General features: G+C 55.4%; 9 protein-coding genes across 9 annotated transcripts; 5 read left to right on the top strand and 4 right to left on the bottom strand.

Annotated features, from left to right (window-relative positions):
• Nucleotide 1: 1 nt before the first annotated feature.
• F5Z01DRAFT_230209 (Intradiol ring-cleavage dioxygenase) lies at nucleotides 2–1,579 on the bottom strand. The gene has a single exon (XM_046258296.1). The coding sequence runs from the start codon at nucleotides 1,177–1,179 to the stop codon at nucleotides 229–231; it is 951 nt and encodes a 316-aa protein (XP_046116390.1). The 5' UTR covers nucleotides 1,180–1,579; the 3' UTR covers nucleotides 2–228.
• Nucleotides 1,580–2,113: 534 nt separating this feature from the next.
• On the top strand, nucleotides 2,114–3,308 carry F5Z01DRAFT_625623 (uncharacterized protein; the record flags this gene model as incomplete). The annotated part of the gene is made up of 3 exons (XM_046261436.1): nucleotides 2,114–2,260; nucleotides 2,310–2,418; nucleotides 2,473–3,308. The coding sequence occupies 3 exons, from the start codon at nucleotides 2,114–2,116 to the stop codon at nucleotides 3,306–3,308; spliced, it is 1,092 nt and encodes a 363-aa protein (XP_046116389.1).
• Nucleotides 3,309–3,411: 103 nt separating this feature from the next.
• Nucleotides 3,412–5,523, bottom strand: F5Z01DRAFT_229792 (putative DUF21 and CBS domain protein). The gene is made up of 2 exons (XM_046258291.1): nucleotides 4,101–5,523; nucleotides 3,412–4,052 (listed from the first exon to the last, which is right to left on the bottom strand). The coding sequence occupies exons 1-2, from the start codon at nucleotides 5,231–5,233 to the stop codon at nucleotides 3,515–3,517; spliced, it is 1,671 nt and encodes a 556-aa protein (XP_046116388.1). The 5' UTR covers nucleotides 5,234–5,523; the 3' UTR covers nucleotides 3,412–3,514.
• A 394-nt stretch (nucleotides 5,524–5,917) lies between these two features.
• F5Z01DRAFT_625642 (major facilitator superfamily domain-containing protein) lies at nucleotides 5,918–7,573 on the bottom strand (the record flags this gene model as incomplete). The annotated part of the gene is made up of 5 exons (XM_046261439.1): nucleotides 5,918–6,169; nucleotides 6,222–6,422; nucleotides 6,475–6,855; nucleotides 6,906–7,362; nucleotides 7,419–7,573. 5 exons carry the CDS (start codon nucleotides 7,571–7,573, stop codon nucleotides 5,918–5,920), a joined length of 1,446 nt encoding a protein of 481 aa, XP_046116387.1.
• A 2,284-nt stretch (nucleotides 7,574–9,857) lies between these two features.
• Nucleotides 9,858–13,146, bottom strand: F5Z01DRAFT_660737 (glycoside hydrolase family 3 protein). The gene has a single exon (XM_046263848.1). The coding sequence runs from the start codon at nucleotides 12,711–12,713 to the stop codon at nucleotides 9,885–9,887; it is 2,829 nt and encodes a 942-aa protein (XP_046116386.1). The 5' UTR covers nucleotides 12,714–13,146; the 3' UTR covers nucleotides 9,858–9,884.
• Nucleotides 12,979–13,868, top strand: F5Z01DRAFT_229558 (uncharacterized protein). The gene is made up of 3 exons (XM_046258290.1): nucleotides 12,979–13,350; nucleotides 13,403–13,574; nucleotides 13,625–13,868. The coding sequence occupies exons 1-3, from the start codon at nucleotides 13,244–13,246 to the stop codon at nucleotides 13,685–13,687; spliced, it is 342 nt and encodes a 113-aa protein (XP_046116385.1). The 5' UTR covers nucleotides 12,979–13,243; the 3' UTR covers nucleotides 13,688–13,868.
• Nucleotides 13,869–14,259: 391 nt separating this feature from the next.
• F5Z01DRAFT_675944 (pre-mRNA-splicing factor CWC25) lies at nucleotides 14,260–15,591 on the top strand (the record flags this gene model as incomplete). Its single annotated transcript, XM_046265196.1, has 1 exon — nucleotides 14,260–15,591. The coding sequence occupies one exon, from the start codon at nucleotides 14,260–14,262 to the stop codon at nucleotides 15,589–15,591; it is 1,332 nt and encodes a 443-aa protein (XP_046116384.1).
• Nucleotides 15,592–16,413: 822 nt separating this feature from the next.
• F5Z01DRAFT_625727 (small GTPase superfamily) lies at nucleotides 16,414–17,246 on the top strand (the record flags this gene model as incomplete). The annotated part of the gene is made up of 5 exons (XM_046261445.1): nucleotides 16,414–16,463; nucleotides 16,515–16,565; nucleotides 16,614–16,663; nucleotides 16,714–16,803; nucleotides 16,858–17,246. The coding sequence occupies 5 exons, from the start codon at nucleotides 16,414–16,416 to the stop codon at nucleotides 17,244–17,246; spliced, it is 630 nt and encodes a 209-aa protein (XP_046116383.1).
• Nucleotides 17,247–18,497: 1,251 nt separating this feature from the next.
• On the top strand, nucleotides 18,498–19,077 carry F5Z01DRAFT_638331 (uncharacterized protein; the record flags this gene model as incomplete). The annotated part of the gene is made up of 2 exons (XM_046262358.1): nucleotides 18,498–19,014; nucleotides 19,067–19,077. The coding sequence occupies 2 exons, from the start codon at nucleotides 18,498–18,500 to the stop codon at nucleotides 19,075–19,077; spliced, it is 528 nt and encodes a 175-aa protein (XP_046116382.1).
• Between the last annotated feature and the right edge of the window lie 50 nt (nucleotides 19,078–19,127).

Raw genomic sequence — 19,127 nt, 5'->3', positions numbered from 1 at the left:
CACGTTCTCGTTAATAATAGTCTTGGTATTTGCAAGATGCATCCGGTTGCCATGTGCTCTGGCGGTCTGTATCTCAGTCATTGTTGACGATGTACCGTGAGGTAGCCTCGGGAGATGCAGTGCGAGGTCATTGTTGCGGAAACCAGCGACACAGCGAAGCACAACAAGACAGGAAGAGGTGTACTCTGCTAAACGTTACACTTTATTTTTCTCATCTATTTTCTGGGCTTATAATTTTGCGTCATTGCCAAACTGCTTCCCCTTGTAACCCTTGGGCGCCAGAATCACATTGTACTCGAGATCGAGCGTCGCCTTGGCGTCACCCTCCTTTGGCTTGAAATCCACGACGAGGTCGTCCTTGACCGCAAACACCGTGTCCGTCGACAGCCAGGGGTCGTCCTTGGGATACAGCTGTGTCGTGCAGCCCTTGAAGTCGGGGTGTGTCACCATGATGTGGATGTGCGCTGGCCGCATGGGATGGCGGTCCATGAGGCGGAGCAGCTGGTACGAGGGGCCGTCGGTGGGCAGCGAGTAGGCCGTGGGGTGGTAGCAGTAGAACCAGTACTTGCCGTTCTCGTCGGCGCGGAATTTGCCGCGGAGGTTGTTGGGGGACTGGTTGTCCGGGTCCTGGAAGTCATACTTGCCGTTGGCGCTGGCTTGCCAGATGTCAAAGACGGCGTTGGGGATGGGCTCGCCGGTCAGCAGGTTGGTGATGGTGCCGTGCATGAGGGCGACGCGGCCACCCTCGCAGGGGTTCTGGATGATAGAGGCCCCGTTCTCGCGGAAGGGCGCGTCGGGCGACCAGAAGGGCCCCAGGATGGAGGAGGACGTCGGGTCAATGTCACCCTCGGCCACGATCTTGTTGGCAATCTCGTCCACGAGACTCTCCAGGCCCAGCACGTCGGACACGCGGTGCGCCTCGTTGCGTGTTGCGGTCGAGCACTGGCCGACGGCGTTGATGAAGTGGACGCCCGTCATCCACTCGTCGTTGGAGAGCTCGACTTCGCGGGCAAAGTTGTGGAGATGCTTGATGAGGCTGCCGAGGACCTGGCGGGTGCGAGGCGCCACGTTCTCGCCCATGGTGTCGATCACATGCTGGGTGAAGTGAGGATCGAAGCGGCTCGGGGGAGGAACCGTGGGCTCGTCGTGAGGGTTGGGGTGGTTGTGCTGGGAGGCCATTGTGAGTTTGGATGATGATGTAGTGCAGGCAAGCAGAGGAGACGTGGAGCGCCTAGAGAGCAGTAAAGGGTATTAGAAGTATACAGAAGTGATTTCGTAGATGGAGGGGATGTAGGTCATTATAACTATTTTTGATGACAATGCGCCAACGCTGAATAGTCCAGCATTGCCTTTGCCGGGGTCAGTCGCCGGCGCAGATCCTGGAAGAATGCGCTTCCATGTGGGAGGCTCAGCGTCGACGGCATCGTCGGCATGTCGCGACGGAGGGATGGTGTGTGCCTACCCCGCATGCGCTAATTCAGCAGGTGGAGGCATCATTCTAATTCCACAGGTGGAGGCATCCTTTCCGCAGCATTTCTGCGCTGAGCGTGATGGGGATGGATGGGTGTCGGATGGTGCTCTCGGCTGTTGGAGGTTCATGTTGGGTGAGGGGTCTTGTCGTAAGAGTCGGCTAGGCTCGCGGCAGTTGTCAATGGTAGCAGGACACTCGCGTCGCAATGGACAACACAGAGCGAAGCCCGCTTAGTGATACGGCCTCATAGAAGCTTCATAGAAGATTGATATAAGTAATTTATTCCCCTGCACCTTTTAGTCTAGATCCCCTGATCAGACCAGCAATCCGTTGGCATGCCATTCGTGTGAGTGAAGCACACCCCACATACGTACCCCGCCATGGCTCGCTCACGACTCCAGGTTAGATGGGTAAACGTTCATCCCTCCCTCCAACCCCAAGAAACTGTACCACTCAAGATCGCGCGAACCGGCTAAAGATTCTACTCTGTAGAATAACTAGTGGCCGGTACTAGGCGAACTTGTGAACGTTTTGTTGTCGATGCTCGGTAGGAGCCGTTCAGTTCAGCCTTGCAAGACATCTTGACACAGGCACAACCTCAAGTAAAGGAGACAGTGTATGCTCAGAGCAGCCAGAGCCAAGATGCCCATCCACCACCTCATGGTCGGAACATGGACGCCTCCGGGCGCCATCTTCACCTTTGCCTTCAACACGGAGACCTTGTCTCTCGAGATGATCAAGAGGACGGCGATACCAGAAGACGAGCCTATATCATGGATGACCTTCAACGTATGACCACCAACTCGTCGTTCCCTGTTCATGGGACTAATGATACCAGCACAACAGGAAAACCATCTATGGCGCTGCCATGAAGAAGTGGTCTTCTTTCAAAGTCGACTCTCCAACCTCGATCACACAAACAGCCTCGCATCCCATGCTCCACGACCGTGAGCACTGCCAACCCCTTTTCTCCCATCGGTGCAACCATTGACCATCCACAGCAAAGGCGTCCAGTCCCGAAACGAACACACGTGCCATCTTCCTGCTGGCCGCCCAAAAGCCGCCGTATGGCGTGTACTGCAACCCCTTTTACAACCACGCGGGCCACGGCTCGACCTTCTCCGTCTCGGACGAGGGAGCTCTCAAGCAGAACGTCCAGAACTACGAATATCAACCAAACACCGGCATCCACGGCATGATCTTCGACCCCACCGAGACCTTCCTCTACTCGGCCGATCTCAAGGCCAACAAGATCTGGGTGCACAAGAAGACGGAGCCCACCCGCCCCGAGGTCGAGCTTGTGGGCAGCGTGGACTGTCCCGACGAGAGGGACCACCCGCGATGGGTGGAAATGCACACCTCGGGAAAGTACCTCTACGCCCTCATGGAGAAGGGCAACCGTATTCTCGAATACGTCATTGACCCGTCGACGCACATGCCTGTCTGGACGCACCGTCACTGGCCTCTGATCCCGCCTGGCATACCCGATCGGTGGACGCAATACCGTGCCGACGTCTGCGCGCTGTCCAGCTCGGGTGACTATCTCTTTGCCTCGTCGAGGGCGAATAGCTTTGACCTGACCGGTTATGTTGCCGCGTTCAAGTTGGACGAGGATGGTAGGGTGGAGCGGCAGATCTGCTTGAATCCTACACCGACAAGCGGAGGGCACAGCAACGCTGTCTCGCCAAACCCGTGGACGGACGAGTGGGTTGCTATCACGGATGATCAGGAGGGTTGGCTCGAGATATATCGCTGGCAAGGCGAGTTCCTTGCGAGGGTCGCGAGGTGTCGGGTGCAAGAACCGGGGTTCGGCATGAATGCCATCTGGTATGACTGACTGATTCCAGCGCTAGAGAGGCACACCAACGTAAAGACTTGATTGATGTATGTCTGCTGTGATATCTTTTTTCGACAGATGCCCCGATGACGCCTTGCGCTAGTGCAGCCCGCGTAAGGAAATACAAGTTCACTCCGCGATGTGTTCTAAAAAGGAAAAATCAGCCTTCTTTTGCCCCATCCTCCTTTCCTCCACCTCTAGGCCGATTAGTTGCCGTTCCCATTGGCTTTGCCGCGCGAGGACCGCTCTCCCGATTCCTCGCCATCCAACAGAGGCGTTCTTTCACTGCTAGCGTTCGCGGAGGCAGATCGAGGAGGCATCCGGTCCTGGCCACTCAGACCCTGCTTCGTCTTGAACTGATCGCGTCTCGACGCTCTCGGGTGCGCAGCCCTATTGGCGGGCCCGAGGCGCATCTGCTGCTTCACGTCCTTCAGCGAGCCACGCACGGCTTCCGGCCTGTCCTCCATACGGCCGTCCGGCCCAGCAGACCGGCGGCGCTTCATGAATATGGCCGTTCGGGGTCGGGTGTCGTTAACCCCGTCACCCGCAGCACCATAGGACCCGACTTGGATGGTGTTACCTTCCGCGTCTTCGGCAATGTCCACGAGTACAGGATGTTCCGTCGTCTTCTGAACTGCGGCGGCAGCTGCGGTGGCTTCGATCCGGCGGGCACGGGGCGCAGGTGTAAGGCGGCGGATCGCCTTGTGCACGTCGACGTAGACGTCCGACTCGTCCACGATTTCTCTGTTTCTGTCAGCGCTCGTCCCATTCCAAGCTTTGCGAGTAACTCACTCTCCAATCAACTCCTCAATGACGTCCTCCAGTGTCACGACACCCAGAGCCCCATGATCGCCACCAGGGGCTTCGGACACCAAGACAAGATGCGACTTGCCCTCCTGGAAGAAGTTGATAATGTCCAGGCAGCTTGTTTCGGGGCGTGTCTCGACAACGGCACCCAGCGGCACGTCCTTGACGGGTACATTGTCCTCGGGATCGTAGGTGATCAGTGTCTTGACCAACAGGATACCAACAAAGTCGGAGCTGTTACCGGCGCGGTACACGGGGATGCGAGAGTAGCCCATGTGCAAGATCTTGTCCATGGTCTTCTCGTCCAGGATGTGGTCTTCCGACAGCGTAAAGACATCGTCCATCGGGGTCATGACGTCTGACACAGCCTTGGCCTTCAGATCCAAGACAGCCGTGATGATGGTGACCTCGTCCTGGTTCAAGCGCTCCGACAGCTCGCCGAGAGATTTGTGTAGTGTCACGAGGGTCTTGAGGCCGCTCTTCTTGTACACGGTGCCGTGATCCTCGCCCAGTAGGTAGTCGAGAAGCTTGGCGGTCGGCCAGGAGATGAAGCCGGTCACGAACATGAGCCCGAGCACAGGCTTGGACATGTATCCGCCGATCGGCAAGCCGTAGCGCACACAGAGAGACTGCGGGATGACTTCGCCAAAGATGACAATCAGGACGGTACTGCCCACGACGGCTGCGACGCCGCCGCCGAGTGCGCGATCCAGCACCACGGGAAGGGTCTCGTTGACAATGACATTGCTCAGCAGCAAGGTGACAAGGACCCAATGTTTGCCTTTCTTGAGAAGATTCAGCACCCTTCTGGCATTTTTGTGTTGCGGTTCGGTCGGATCGTCCTGCAACACCTGCAGGTAGATGCTGTCTTGTCCCATCAATGCGATCGTCAGTCCCGCAAACACACCTCCAACGAGCGTGAGAATCACGGAGGCGACAAGATAGATCCATATGGGCATGCCGTCCTCCTCTTCTGCCTCGTCATTTCCAACGTGGTGACCGCGCGGCAGCAGCGGTGAGGCCGCCACAGTCGAGTATGTCAGTGTCACCAGCTTGGCCAGTCCGAGGACAGCGGGTCGCAGCCCAGCAACGTTGCCGACGGAGCTCGTTGAGGGCATCGCGTCGAGGCTGTGATGCGCGGTATGTCGAGGTGGGAGAAGGAGCTCGCGCCGCAAAAATTACGCGCGCGTCGGGTCGAATAGGGTGATGCAATTCAGAGAGGCTGGAGAGCACGAAAATCTCTGCCTCGAACAGTGAGGTGGTCTCGATGCGTACGCCCTCCGCTCCCGAGGATGCGGTGCCGGTCAATTGATGCGACAGCGATGACAGCGACTGTGCTGCAAAGGACAGAGCTGGAGTGAGCCTGTGATGTTCGTGGGCACCTTGGCGTCGACGGGGAAGGCTGCAGGTGAACGGCTGGGGTGGTCAAGCTTTGACCACCGCTGATGCGTTCATCGCCGTGGACAATGCCGGCCGATGATTGGTGGGAACCTTACAGCAAGGGTTCAAGTGCACAATTCATGCAGGGCACTAATAGTTGACATGCAGCCTAACTTACAGTGGGGCAGTAGCTTATGCAAATAATTACTTGCACGTACGTATTCTAGAATCAAACGAGGCACCCTGAATACTTCATGCTGCCGTCAAACATCATGCTATCGTTCAGGTTTAGGATACCTTTTTCATTGCGCACTTTCTATTTACATGAGTAATAATTTGAATGACGACAAAAGACATTGGTTGAAGTAGACCATGCAATGACCTTGACGTCTCTAATACGATAGTAACAACCAGTATCTACATCAAAGTTTGACATGGTTGAACTTTTGTCGAATCGCTGGGCCAAATCGCAACATAACAACAGGCACAATTGCCAAGGGTATCGCGACGAAGCCCAAAATGCTATTCCCCCATCCATAGCCCAGGTTATCGTATAAAGACAAACCGGCCAGGGGTAGCAGAGCTCCCACGATCGATCGCAGAACGGTGATAGCCGCGACCACAGAAGCAGCATATCGGACGTAGCTGTCAATGAGGTAAATCTGAATGCACATCTGAGGAATGTTAGGAACTCAAAGGCTGATTTCAAAAGCTCAGGACACTTACCATGACGCCCATCATGCCGAACCCAAAGGCTGCGGTCGCAATCATGGGACATATCCAATGCACCTTATGCTCAGTGGACCATCCGTACCAGAACATGGACACGGGGATAATGGTCCCGGCCATCAACGTCAGACTCAGTGGGATCCTGTCCTCGGGGACCGGCTCCTCTCCTTTGGCCAGTTTGCGTTTGATGAAAATGTCCTGCGGCAAGGTCAGCTATAGTGCAGAGCAACGGGGTGCTGGTACTCAGTACGGTCATGGCGCCGTTGAAGATCATGCCAATGATACAACCCACGCCTGTTGGAATGTACGACAAACCCACGATCCCTGTCGAAAACATGTACTGCTGCCCAAACACAAAGGTGAACGTCGCAAAGAGCAAGTACATGATCCCCGAGACGAGAGCGATGTAGAGCGCCATGATGCTGACGGGCGGCAACATGAACAGAACCTTGAGCGGTCTGACCATGGACAGCTTGAAGTACTGAGGGCGCGTGACGGAACGATCTTGGAGCTTGGAGTAGAGATCGAGGTTCCCAGTTTCCTTTTGCAGACGCATGGTCTTTCTGTGAAGGAGGACAGGGTGGTATGTCTCCGTCACCAGGAAGAAGCAGGCTATTGAGATTGCCCCGGCCTAGTCTGTCAGTCACTTTGCAAATGTGTATACAGGCGCATGTAACTTACCGCAATGGCGATGATCCAAAACACCCAGCGCCAGCCCAAGCTCTCCACAATGTAACCTCCAGCAACAGGTCCAATACATGGGCCGAGGAGCGGACCCATGGCCCAGATGGCAATGGCCTTGCCCCTCTGCTCGACCGGGAACATGTCAGAGACCGTTCCCGCACCGTTGGTGATGGGCGTCGAGCCGGCGAACCCCATGAGGAAGCGGAAGCCGATCAACATGCCCATATCCTTGCTGAGAGCCGTGGCCACGGAGAAGACGATGAATGCGACATTGGCGATGTTGTAGCATATGGCGCGTCCATAGATCTCGCTCGCAGGCGCGGCCAGCAGAGGTCCAAAGGCGAAGCCCGCGACATAGACGGACACGACAAACGTGGCAAGGTTCTCGTTGGTCGACTGGAACTCGCGCATGATGTTTGGGACGCCAGGAGCGAACATGGACGAGCCCAGAGGCCTGGCAATCTTTGTGAGTAAAGTTCCCATGTTCCAGAAAATTATTAACAAACGTACGTGAGAATGGTCATGATGGATAAAGCCGCCACGTTTGCCCATTTCTTCTTGGCTGGCCAGTTCTGGGGATTCTCGAGGTCATCTGGGCCTTCCCAACCAACAGCGTTTAAGTCGTCCTCGACCACGTGGACCGTCTTCGACTCGGGTTCCCCCATTGCGAAGAGCTTGTATGGCTTCCAGATGGGCCTCCCCAAGCTGGAGGAAAGAGGGTAATTGTAGGATGCGTAAAGAAAAGCCGAAGTGAAAGAATCACAAACAGGTATGGTGGACGGGCGTCTGGCTGTATACAAAACCGTACCTTTCATAAATCGTCAACTCCAAGTCCGGGTTCCGGACATAAAACCAGGGACTATTTCCCAGCCCCTCCTCAGACTACTACTGGCAATTTATTCTAGCCAACCAATGCCATGCAGTCTGGTCTCTGGTGGTCGATCAATGTTGGCTTGCAACTGACTAGGGGTCAATGTTCACCTTAGGGCCCTCCAATCATGGTGAAGAATATAGTCTTCCAAACCTCATATTACCTTTCCTTGGACCGCAGAGAAGCTTCCTATAAGTTTGCGACCAAGAGCCGATTGGCAAGTGTGGTTTTGTCGAAAAGTGCTGGTGTTCAGGGACCCCACGAGATGGAGATCCATTTCCCCGGCCAAGGCAAATAGCCCCGACAGGCAAAATAATACGCCCACCCCGGATGCCACTGAGCCGGATCGAATTGTGCACAGTTATGCAATCTCATGCGACGCTGTCCGGAATAAAATTGCCGGTTCTGCCCTTTGTGATGCTCGGCGTTCCGAAATCCATCCCCCGAAACCCGCTTCAGGGGAAGTGCGGCTCAAGTGCCTGAGCCTCAATTTAATCTTCAGCCACAGAGAGCAAGCCGTCGGACGCATTCGTCGTGGCTGAGCGACGGATGCTAATCTGTGGAGCACGCACTTGGCTTGAAGGACTCGATCCACTTCCCTCTTTTCAAGGAATTTCTTGCTTGTGCGGGAACTACGTCATCCCGGGAGAGTGACAGATAAAGGCATCTGCTGAGAGTGATGCCATCGTGAATAGTCGCGATTCACGCAATTTACACGGCAAAATTTCAGAAGAAAATCCAGCATTGTGCTACAGCTACGTACGTAAGAGTTGACGATCTTAGGGGTCTTCCAAACATTAGTCTTAACGGATCTCGCCGCCGCCCCCTGTGGCCAGGTCTCGATCTGTGGTGTCAACCTGGAGCTGCCGATCGCCAGGTCCCTGGAAGTCCCTGGATATCAGAGGACGGAGGCTCACACCCACGACCGACCGCATTTCGTCACGCAGTGCCCTGCTTCCCAGCATCGTTCTTCTTTGTCCTCTGCCCCCATCCCGGATCGTGATCTCTGGATTTACTTCGTTTGCAACCACTCATTCATAATCTCGATTGCCATGGCGCACCATGCTCTGAATCACGATACGACATTCGTCAATGTCAGCGGTACCGGCTGGAGTGAACGCAGCCCACACGACCCATGGGCACCGTCTCGCAACGAGTCCACCAGCAGCGGTACCGACAGCAACAATACCACCCCTGACGACCGGAGGGAAGCGACAACCCCTTATACATCAGAATCTACGCCCAGTAACGGGTATACAACTACATTAAAGGCCTTGAAAGCTGGCATCCTAGAACCGCGCTCATCGCGACGCAAATATGTGACTCAGGTAATTAGGACGTTTGTGCTCTGTCAGTTTCAGGCAACGTACTCATGCCCATCGGCACAGAAACCGCAAAAGCATCGCTTCGTCTGTCACGAATGTCATACAAAGTCCACGCCGCAATGGCGCTCGGGACCCGAGGGACCGGGCACGCTGTGCAATGTCTGCGGCCTTCTGTTCGCAAAGCGCGTCGGGCTGCCGTGAGCGTGTTGCTCTCTCTTAATTAGACCAGAGTCAGCACATGCATACTCACACACACAGGCTTCAAGGCTACTCTCACACACATTGAAGCGAGTCATTTCGGGAAGGACGAGGCACGTCTAGGCGCACATGGGGCAATTTGCCGACCACAAAGACTCAGTCGCAAGCTAACGCACGCGCTTGCGCAAATAATTTATGAACCACATACTTCCACCTTGTCTGGCCGTCATCGTGCAACGAGGTGTGAATGATGTGACGCAGCCACGGACCTTGTCCTGCTGCAAGATGGGCTCTTTGTAGTCTGTCCGTCTGCCTGCTGGTCTACGTCTCCAGACTTAGCTGTCGCGCATCGCGTGTTTCTGGTTCACGCTGGCGTTCGGCACACATACCAACATCGACCGCAATAGAGTGGCGGGGAGTCTATAGATGGAGAATCTTTTCTGACACAGGCGCCCATCGAGCGACAAAGATGGCAACGGCCACCTCGTTTTCGGGGGTCGTACGAAATAAGACAGAACGCATCGGGCGCTCGGAGCAAAAGGTATCAAACTGATTTCGCATTTAATATCATCCTACAGCGCCTTACCATAGTATCTGGCGAACGGGGGTTCTCTCATCCAATCCCACGCTAAATATGTAGTTGCCTTTGGTCAACATCATCCAATTCTGCTCCTCCACGTTCCAGTAACTCAGATCACGCCTCGTCACGGGGAACTTCACCGTCTTTGACTGCCCGGGTTTGAGATAAAACTTCTCGAACCCTCTCAGCACGCGCTTGGGAAAGTCCACCGTAGCCTCAGAGTTTGGCGGGTATGATAGCCAAAGCTGTGGCACGGCTTTGGCTGGAAACTTGCCGGAGTTGCGCATGTCGATACTGATCACAGCATATGTCTCCCACAGATCAGGATTGCCACCCTCGTCGCCACCAGCGCCAGACAAGGGCTGCTCAGTATCGTAGCCTTCGGGGTAAGGGTAGTGCCCGTGTCGAATATCAGATGCGGAATCGATATATGGGTAAATGTACTTGTCCAGGCGACGAATGTCTTTAGGCCACAAGGCCTCCTCGACGGCGGGCATCGTGCCGTTGTACACCGGGGGTCTGGCACCGGGGGCTGGTCGCGGAGCAGGAAAGGCGGATTTAGGCTTCTTCACCTCCAGCTGAATGTTGTCCATCGAGAAACCAGTGTACTGCAGACCGTAGGCAAAAGAGAACTGCGGATCCACCGGAAACAGACCGTCTCTGTTGAGCCAGCGGTAGTCGATGTAAATGCCCTCTGTGAAGTCTTGCTGGGGAACCACATCGTTCGGGGTGTACATGACCTGGCCTCCGTCGCCATAGTCCTCAGCACGTTTCGCAATGGTATATGGCAACTTGCCGCTTGGGCTCTCGTCGCCAAAGATGATGCTAGCAATGGCATTTCCGCTCTCCTGGCCAGGCAGGTGAGCAGCGAAGACGGCCTTGATCTTCTTGTGGTTGATCCATTTGTCGACTAACACAGGCCCCACGGCATGGTAAACAACAATGGTCTTGCCCTTGCCACCGCCGCAATTGTCGGCCACTTCCAGGATGAGCTCGTCTCCGCCCTTTTGCAGTCTCAGATCGTTGCGATCTCCCTTGATCCCGTTCCAAGACACGAAGCCCTCGCCGGCATCCGAGTTGGCGAACACGATGCAGACGTCTCGACCTTCCAAGGCACGAGACTCCTCCAGCCCGGGGAGATCATTCGCAAGATACTTGGTGACCTCGACCCTGCTAGCGTTGAAGCCTTTTTCCAATGCCTCAGCGGGTGTGATCAGGTATGGCAATTCAACTGCTCCTGAGCCCCATCCCATAGCCAGGGTACCTTGGTTGCAGCCCCTGTCGGGACAAGCGTTGGGGCCCTCGCCAGGTCCAGCGTCTTCGCCGAAAATGCCAACCTTGAGTTTCTTGTTCTTCCACGGATTTCGGTCTACACCAAACTCGGCGTTGCGACTCATCGGGAGCCAATCCCTCTCGTTCTTCAGCATGACAATGGACTCGATGGCAATCTCCCGAGCAATCTTGGCGTGGTCAGCCTGGACGTCCACAAACTTGTTGACTTCAACAAGACTTTGCTCTGTCGGGCTGCCAGGTGCCATGACCCCCATCTTCTCGTCCGTGAAAGAAGAGAAGTTGGGACCAGTCGCGTCGAAAAGAGTGCGGTTGTCCTGGCCAAGCTGGTACCACGATGCAACGATCCGTGTAACCATATCGTCAAGTCGGTCAAGCGGCAGAGACCCGTTCAAGACAGCTTGAGACAGCTTCGGTCCCCACAGGGACTTGCCGTCTGCCCACCCCAGACCATCACCAGGCATGGTCATATCCAGGCCTGCCAGTGCACTGGCGACTCCTGAACGCTGCGCCAGCCAGTCTGACATGACAAATCCTTGGAAACCAAGCTCATCCTTCAAAATGCCGTTCAAGAGCTTCGAGTTACCACAGGCATACGAGTTGTTAACCTGGTTGTAAGAGCACATTACGCTGGCCACGCCGGCTTTTACAGCGTCGCCAAAGGGCCATGCGTAGATTTCGTGCATGGTTCGGTCGTCAATGTTGCTCGATATGGCGTTCGGCAGACCCCATTCCCAGGCCTGACGAAAGTGCTCCTGCTCGTTGCCGACAAAATGCTTGATGGTGGCCATGACGTGCTGGTCCTGGATCCCTTTGATGGTTTCCGCGCATGCGATGCCCTGGAGATAGGGATCCGAGCCAAATCCTTCCCAGTTGCGCCCGCCAGCTGGCATTCGGCCAATAGGTCCGACAGAAGGACCCAGGATCACGTTGATCCCTTTCTGGCGAGCCTCAATTCCATGAGCCTTGCCTCGCTCGTACATCAACTTCTTGTTGAACGTGGCGCCAACGGAAATGCCTGCAGGGAAGGCTGTGATATTATCCGCCATTCTGATCCCCAAGGGTCCGTCTTGCAGTGCCAGTCCAGGAAAGCCGACATTGTTGGCAGGTCCTGTGTTCCCAACTGCCAAACCCATGCTCCAACCCGTCCCCGTCGTCACGTTGACTTTTTCGGGCAGCGTCATCTTCGAGACCAGCTGGGCTGCCTTCTGATAGCTGGCAGCCCACTTCTTCGCCGTACCACCCTTGGGACTTGGATACCATGGCGGCGATTGCCCGTCCCTTGAACCAGAAATGCGATATGTGAAGCCTCCGCCTCCTACTAGTAGAAAGACAATCGCAGCCAAGCCAATCAACAGTACGCGAATGCTCGGTCGTCCGGACATGGGCCTGCAGACTATTCTCGATTTCGGCGTGGCGTACGCTCGGGAGGTCTTGCCTGGAGACTTGTTCTTGTCGAGGAAATCTGGACTGCCGAGATCGGATTCGGAGTCTCTTGGGCGGTGAGACGGACTGAGGAACCCTCGCTTGGATTCGTCCATGGTTGCGATCGGAAAGGCGCGTGAGGTGGGACACACGCCAGACCTCGGCGTGGTGCGAAGCTCGAGCAAAGTAGATCAAGGTGCGATTCAAAAAGCAGGGATCATATTGATGCAATGTATAAAAGGTGGAAAGGAGAACCCGCAACCAAAAGCAAGTAAAACGACACAATAAAAAAGAAGAAGGACGGAATAATTAGAGGGCGGGCAAAAGGGACGACTGCCCGGAGGCGTCGAGACCAGCGGCTAACAAGATCGACAACCCCAGGCCCAGGGGCTCGCCGCTCTGCGGCTCTGTTAACCTCAGATGTACCTGAAAAGCCTACCATCCTCTACCTGTAATTAGGTACTGTCTTACTTGATGTTAATTGGTGGCACAAGGCCGTGGTGGGTAGAGGGCGGAATACGTACCCGCAGTCGACGAACCTACGGCAGAGCTTCGGCATCTCTTTTTCGCAGCATCCTTTCCTCGCGCGCGAGCCGACATCATCATCATCGACATTGCTTCCGCCCAGACACACAAACCCGCAGTCATGTCGCATTGGAGGAAGAAGACGCTGGACATTGGCTGCTTCGTCGGCTCGCGGACGGTCCGCGATCATACGAAGCGACTGGTGTTCGAGCAGCATGAAGCAGAAAGGTAAAGGGATCCTTGATCGACGCCAACGGCCACAACTAATAATGTTTGTCAGGCAAGCACTGCGTTATGTTATCCGAAATACGAGTCTCCCGGCGAGAGCGCGCGCCGAGGCCCAGCTCCAGCTGCAGCAGATGAGCAACTACACCCGACCAACCCAGATCCGCAACCGATGTACCATTGGAGGCCACACCCGTGGTGTCTTCCGCGACTTCAAGATGTCTCGCGTAAGGAAATGCGCTGCCGGTGGTTCAGGGCCAAGGGCTAACTTTCCCAGTTCAACTTTCGCATGCAGGCCATGGCCGGAGTTCTCCCTGGTGTGAAGAGGGCGTCCTGGTAGAACGATAGTATGCGAGACCTGTATATCTATTGTACGATACGCGCGATTGTAACACCCTCATGCCATATTTCGGAGCAGATGCGTGCGGTACGGTGTACACGACATTTGGGGAGCGACAGTTCTTCCACCAGCACTGGACGAATCGACACGAAAGACGCGCGTCTATTATTGCACGGCGTTCTCTAAAATACAGCCGACGCCCTCGTGGCTTCTAGAACGGCCGGATGCTTCCAGGATGGGCTACGGAATGGACGGACGAGATGGATCTGTTTAGCACCTTTCAAGCATCGTTGGGTGGACTTTTTCCACACCCAGCCAGTTCAGCGTGGGTTAGAATTGACACGCAAAAAGGAAATGAATCTGCTCCTCTGACAAACTCACAAGTTTTGTCCCAAGTTCGCTTAAGAAATCGCTGCATGAATTGTTATGGCATTGTGTCACGTGACCTTTCCGTAGCAACACGGCCTTGCAGCAACGTCAGAGGCAGCGGTCCCGCCCGAAATTCCCAACCTTCCAGCCTTCACTGCAACTTTCGCAAAGCACCACAAAGCCGCCAGCAACACACATTCATCATGGGAGGCGGCGATCTCAACCTCAAAAAGTCCTTCCATCCAGGACTGCGGCGCAACCAAGCCGCCGTCTACGATGAGGAGCAAAAGGCCCTTGCAGAGCGCAAGCGCACGCAACAGCGCCTGAATGAGATCAAGGAGGAGCGCGAGAAGGAGGAACTGCAACGCCAACTCGAGGCTGCTGGAGGGAAGAAGCGCATCGACAGAGTTGACTGGATGTACGAAGGCCCAACCGATGGACAGGCTGGAACCACAGAGGAGACCGAAGCCTACCTGCTGGGCAAACGACGCATCGACAATCTGATCAAGGGCACCGACCACAAGAAGCTGGAAAAACAGGCTGGTGAAGACAGCTTCATGGCCCTACAACACGCAAACACTGCACGAGACACCGCCTCCAAGATCCGCGATGACCCTCTACTCGCGATGAAACGACAGGAGCAGGCTGCCTACGAAGCTATGATGAACGATCCGGCCAGACGCAAGCAGCTGCTTTCTGCGATGGGAATGGGCGATGGCGACAAGAAAAACAAAGAAGACAGATCCCGACGGAAGGAAGAGAGGCGGCATCGCAGGCATCGGCACCGAAGTGCTGATTCGGATCAGGACAGAGACCGGCGACGACGCCGACGATCTTATTCTCGATCGCGAAGCCCCCGACGGGGTGATGACTCAAGCGAGGAGCGCGCACATAGAAGCAGGGGAAGGGATCGTCCCGATGGTCGGAGCTCTCGGCACAGAGATCGCCACGACGACCATGGAAGCAGCCGAAGATACCGCGATGAGCGTGAGACTAGGAGCCCGGACCGGGACCGTCGTGGCCGACATGAGGATAGGGGGCGGTCCAGCAGGGGAACCAATCGATCCCATCGCAACTCATCGTCTCCAGAGGACGACAGGCGCTCTCATCGCCATGATGATCAACGTGGCCGACGCGGAGGTGACCATCGACCAAGTAGGACATCGCCTACACCAGAGCGATCGGACCGCCGACGACAAGACTTGAGCAAAGGGTCGCAACATGGCCAGGCACGAAACGGGCATCGTCACAACGGATCCCGTCAACCAGATGCCGACACCGCAGACAAGGAGGCTGAGCGCGCACAAAAGCTCGCCGCCATGCAGTCCGCAGCCACAGACCTCGACCAGGACAGGGTGCAGCGCCTCGCAGCCATAGAAGAGCGCGAGCGGCAAGCACGGGAGCAAGATGCTCGTGGTCGCGAACGAGGCGGCGATCGAGGTTTTGTCAACGGTCTTCATAAGCAGGCCGGCAATTTGAATCTGGCTGATCGCGTTGGCAGAGGCAGACAAGGGATTGAAAGGGATGAGGACTAATCACGATGGCGATTGTGCGTCGAGTCCTGCTAGATTGGCTCAAGTTTCTCTTTGATTTTAGCAGACACCAAATATAGCTCACAAATGATACCCAGATTGCTAATTTCTACCAAAGCCTGTTCTCTTACACATGATTGACTTGACCGAAGAAGTGCAATCCAATGTCTCACCGGTGCAGGACTAGAGCAAGGGGCACCTGCAGACGCAACCCAATCTACACGATCCGCACGCGTCCGCGCGGGGCCCGAATTCAAACACAAGTTTTCAAGATCGTCTGATGATACAGCGTCTGCTAGACAGATCATTAATTAGTACCAGGTAGGACAGCCCCAGAGCCAGGAAGGCTACTCATGATCTAAACCCACTGTTAGCGTCCTTCCCAATGGCACACTACTGACACTAACACAAGATTAGCACACAGTGGTGGAGCATCAAAGTCCCGCACCCTTGCGGGCGACGGTCCAGAACCTTATTTGATTGGCTCGAGCAGCCTCCCGCCCCCGGCTTTGGGGCCATGGTATGAGCGCGACGGCGCTGCTCATTTCAACTCCCGTTCTCCTGCCGCATCTTCCAATTCTTCCCAGCTTTGGCCTTCGTCCTTTGAACCGATGCGATAGTCGCCGTATCCGAGCCTACCTTGCGATCACAGTACATGCCATTATTTCTCTGCCCTCGCCCTCAGCGACACGACAATCGTTCACACCAGGCTTGGTCTCATATCGATCACGACATTGCTCCGACAGATCCATAGTCCCAACCTTCCACAACGGACGATCCTTCCGCCAACCATTATTTGCCAGAACGCATTGCGCAGGCGACACGATGCCTCTTTGTGGTGGATCTAAGACCGTCAACCGCAAGCTCGTCTTGCTGTGCGTATGCTCCGAGCTTGTAGAAGTGACCTTTGGTTGACTTGTTTATAGGGGTGACGGCGCAAGCGGCAAAACATCGCTGCTGAACGTGTTTACGCGAGGGTAAGCCGCATGTCGATGGTCTTTGGGACTACTCGCTAAGCTGCACAGGTACTTTCCCACTGTATACGAACCGACGGTTTTCGAGAATTACGTCCACGGTACGCCACAACAATCATCGCGCCACGAGGCTTCTTCTGACAAACCCCAGATATCTTTGTTGATAATGTACACATTGAACTCTCACTATGGGACACAGCCGGTCAGGAGGAATTCGACCGATTACGGTCACTATCCTACGGTACGACAGCCCGTCCACAATCACCAGGCGAGGGCGCAACTTAACGGTTCTTAGATGACACGGACCTGATCATGCTTTGTTTCTCCGTCGATAGCAAAGACTCTCTCGAAAACGTCGAGTCGAAATGGGTGGGCGAGATTGCCGACAACTGCCCCGGCGTGAAACTTGTGCTCGTCGCTTTAAAGTGCGATCTCCGGGAGCAAGGGAACGAGGACGATGAAGAGGCGACAGCACCCACGGGCGCGGACGGCCAACCGCTCGAGAAGAAGCCGACAATCAGCTACGACCAAGGTCTCGAGGTGGCGCGACGCATAGGCGCCCTGCGCTATCTGGAATGCTCGGCCATGCGCAATCGTGGAGTGAACGAGGCCTTCACAGAGGCGGCTCGCGTTGCATTGAGCGTGAAGAAGGACAGGGAAGAGAGCAAGTGCGTCATCATGTAGACGCGAAACGCTCTCGACTCGGCCTGGGACTCCCAACGCAACCAAAAGGGCAAGCCCGAAAGCAAAGCAAGAAAGACAGCGATTCCCCAGCGCGACTTACCAGCGAACGCGACACACGACTCATCATCAGATTTTTGTCTCGATACTCCTCCCCACGCTTGCTCTAATTTTTTCAACTTCGCGACAATCTCCTCATTCACAAGTATATATTTGTCCCGCCGACAAGGCATCGGGCACAGGGCCAGCGGTGCGTTATTTGCTCACGGGCGTGGAAAACGAAAACGTGGGCATACAAACTGCGTCCCATCAACAAGCTCATACCAAGACTATGCGGAAGGCAAGTCGAACTTCTACAAGCCCTGTCGCGATTTAGTGCAGTTTCGGTTCTTGCTTCGTTCGTATTTTAGCTAAGTCTTCTAATTAAATCTGCTTCCATCACCGTCATAGATATCGAGCAACCCCAGCATTCATGAGCCTACTTTCAGGACACTGGTCCCTTGAGGACAGCACGCGGTGCCTCGGGACGAAACCCCGTGCTCGCAACCCTTCAAACAGCAGTCTAACTTACGGTTTCCAGAGCCGTGATGTCAGAGCTTGTCTTTCGCTGCTTACGAAAAGCGTGTTAAGTTGACAACGCTTCCTATCTCGCACGTGGTTGAGATATGCTACCTAAGGTAGGTAGTATCGTGGCATCGACGTACGTAGTATCAAACACGAACGTGACCGTTTCCCGATCAAATGACGGTCAGTGTCTCCCACCTCCCGCGAGCTCAGAGGCCTCCACACCCAATGTGATCCCTGCGAATACCTATTATGCTGGCCAAGAATAATAAATCATATTCGAATTCCTTCACTCGAGACCCTGCGTGCCGCTGACGTTGAATGATTCCCAGGGTCCTCCGTCATCATCCCCAGCGATTGGCTCAACCCCACGGCAGGCGGCGCACCACCACCGGAGAATTGACGTCAGCGCAAGGGGGGCGACCCAACAGTGCCATCTGAAATCAGACACCTTGGACCCTTGAGCGCTCATCGACTGGGGGCAAACAGGTTTACCGCTGCATTCTGGTCGATTTTGGATACGTGGTCGTGTGAGTACAATGATGGAAGCGAAGGAATATTGTAAAGCGTGTCCGCATCGGATGGGACTATGTAAAGGCCAAGCATCGCCGCCACCCTCGACCCCAGAATAATTACTCAACCACACAAACAACCAGTCATTTACTCTGTGTACTACAGCAAACACTCACAATGCCGTTCTTCGGAAACTCCCGTCATGCCACTCAGCCCGAGCCGGTGCCAGAGCCTGCGCCTCGTAAGGGTCTCTTCCACCGCAGTGAGCCCGAGCCGGCTCCCATCACCCACGAGCCTCCCAAGAAGCATGGCCTGTTCAACCGCCGCGGATCTTCCCCCTCGCCTCCTCCTGCTGCTGGCCGTCACTCCATGTCCAGCCGGTCCAGCATGTCCTCGTCCGGCCGCCACTCCATGAACCACAGCCGTCACTCCAAGACCAACAGTGGCCTGTTGAGCAAGTTTGGTCGCGACTCCAACGTCGACCCCAGTATCGTCAACGCGCGGGAGCAGGTGGAGAGTGCCGAGCAGGCCGAGATTGAAGCTGACCGCGCACTCGAAGCCGCCAGGCTGAGGGTCAGGGACGCAAGGGCGCAGGTGAAGATTCTCGAGGAGGAAGCCAGGGAGGACGCCAGAAGAGCCAAGGTGAAGCAGCATCATGCAAAGGACATTTCGAAGCGCGGAAAGGGCCTTGGACGTGAGTATTATCTCCGGACATTCACCCTACCAGATTGCGCTAACGGTTGTAGGCCACGGTTAAATTTGGATACCCTACACTATCGAAAGGATGGTCGGCGGCAGCGCCGTGAG

This window comes from Emericellopsis atlantica, assembly GCF_019669845.1.
Source record: "Emericellopsis atlantica unplaced genomic scaffold F5Z01scaffold_21, whole genome shotgun sequence".
NCBI classification, from domain to species: Eukaryota; Fungi; Ascomycota; class Sordariomycetes; order Hypocreales; family Bionectriaceae; genus Emericellopsis; species Emericellopsis atlantica.
Note: the sequence above shows the minus strand (reverse complement) of the source record. Positions and strands in the feature narration are given on the sequence as shown.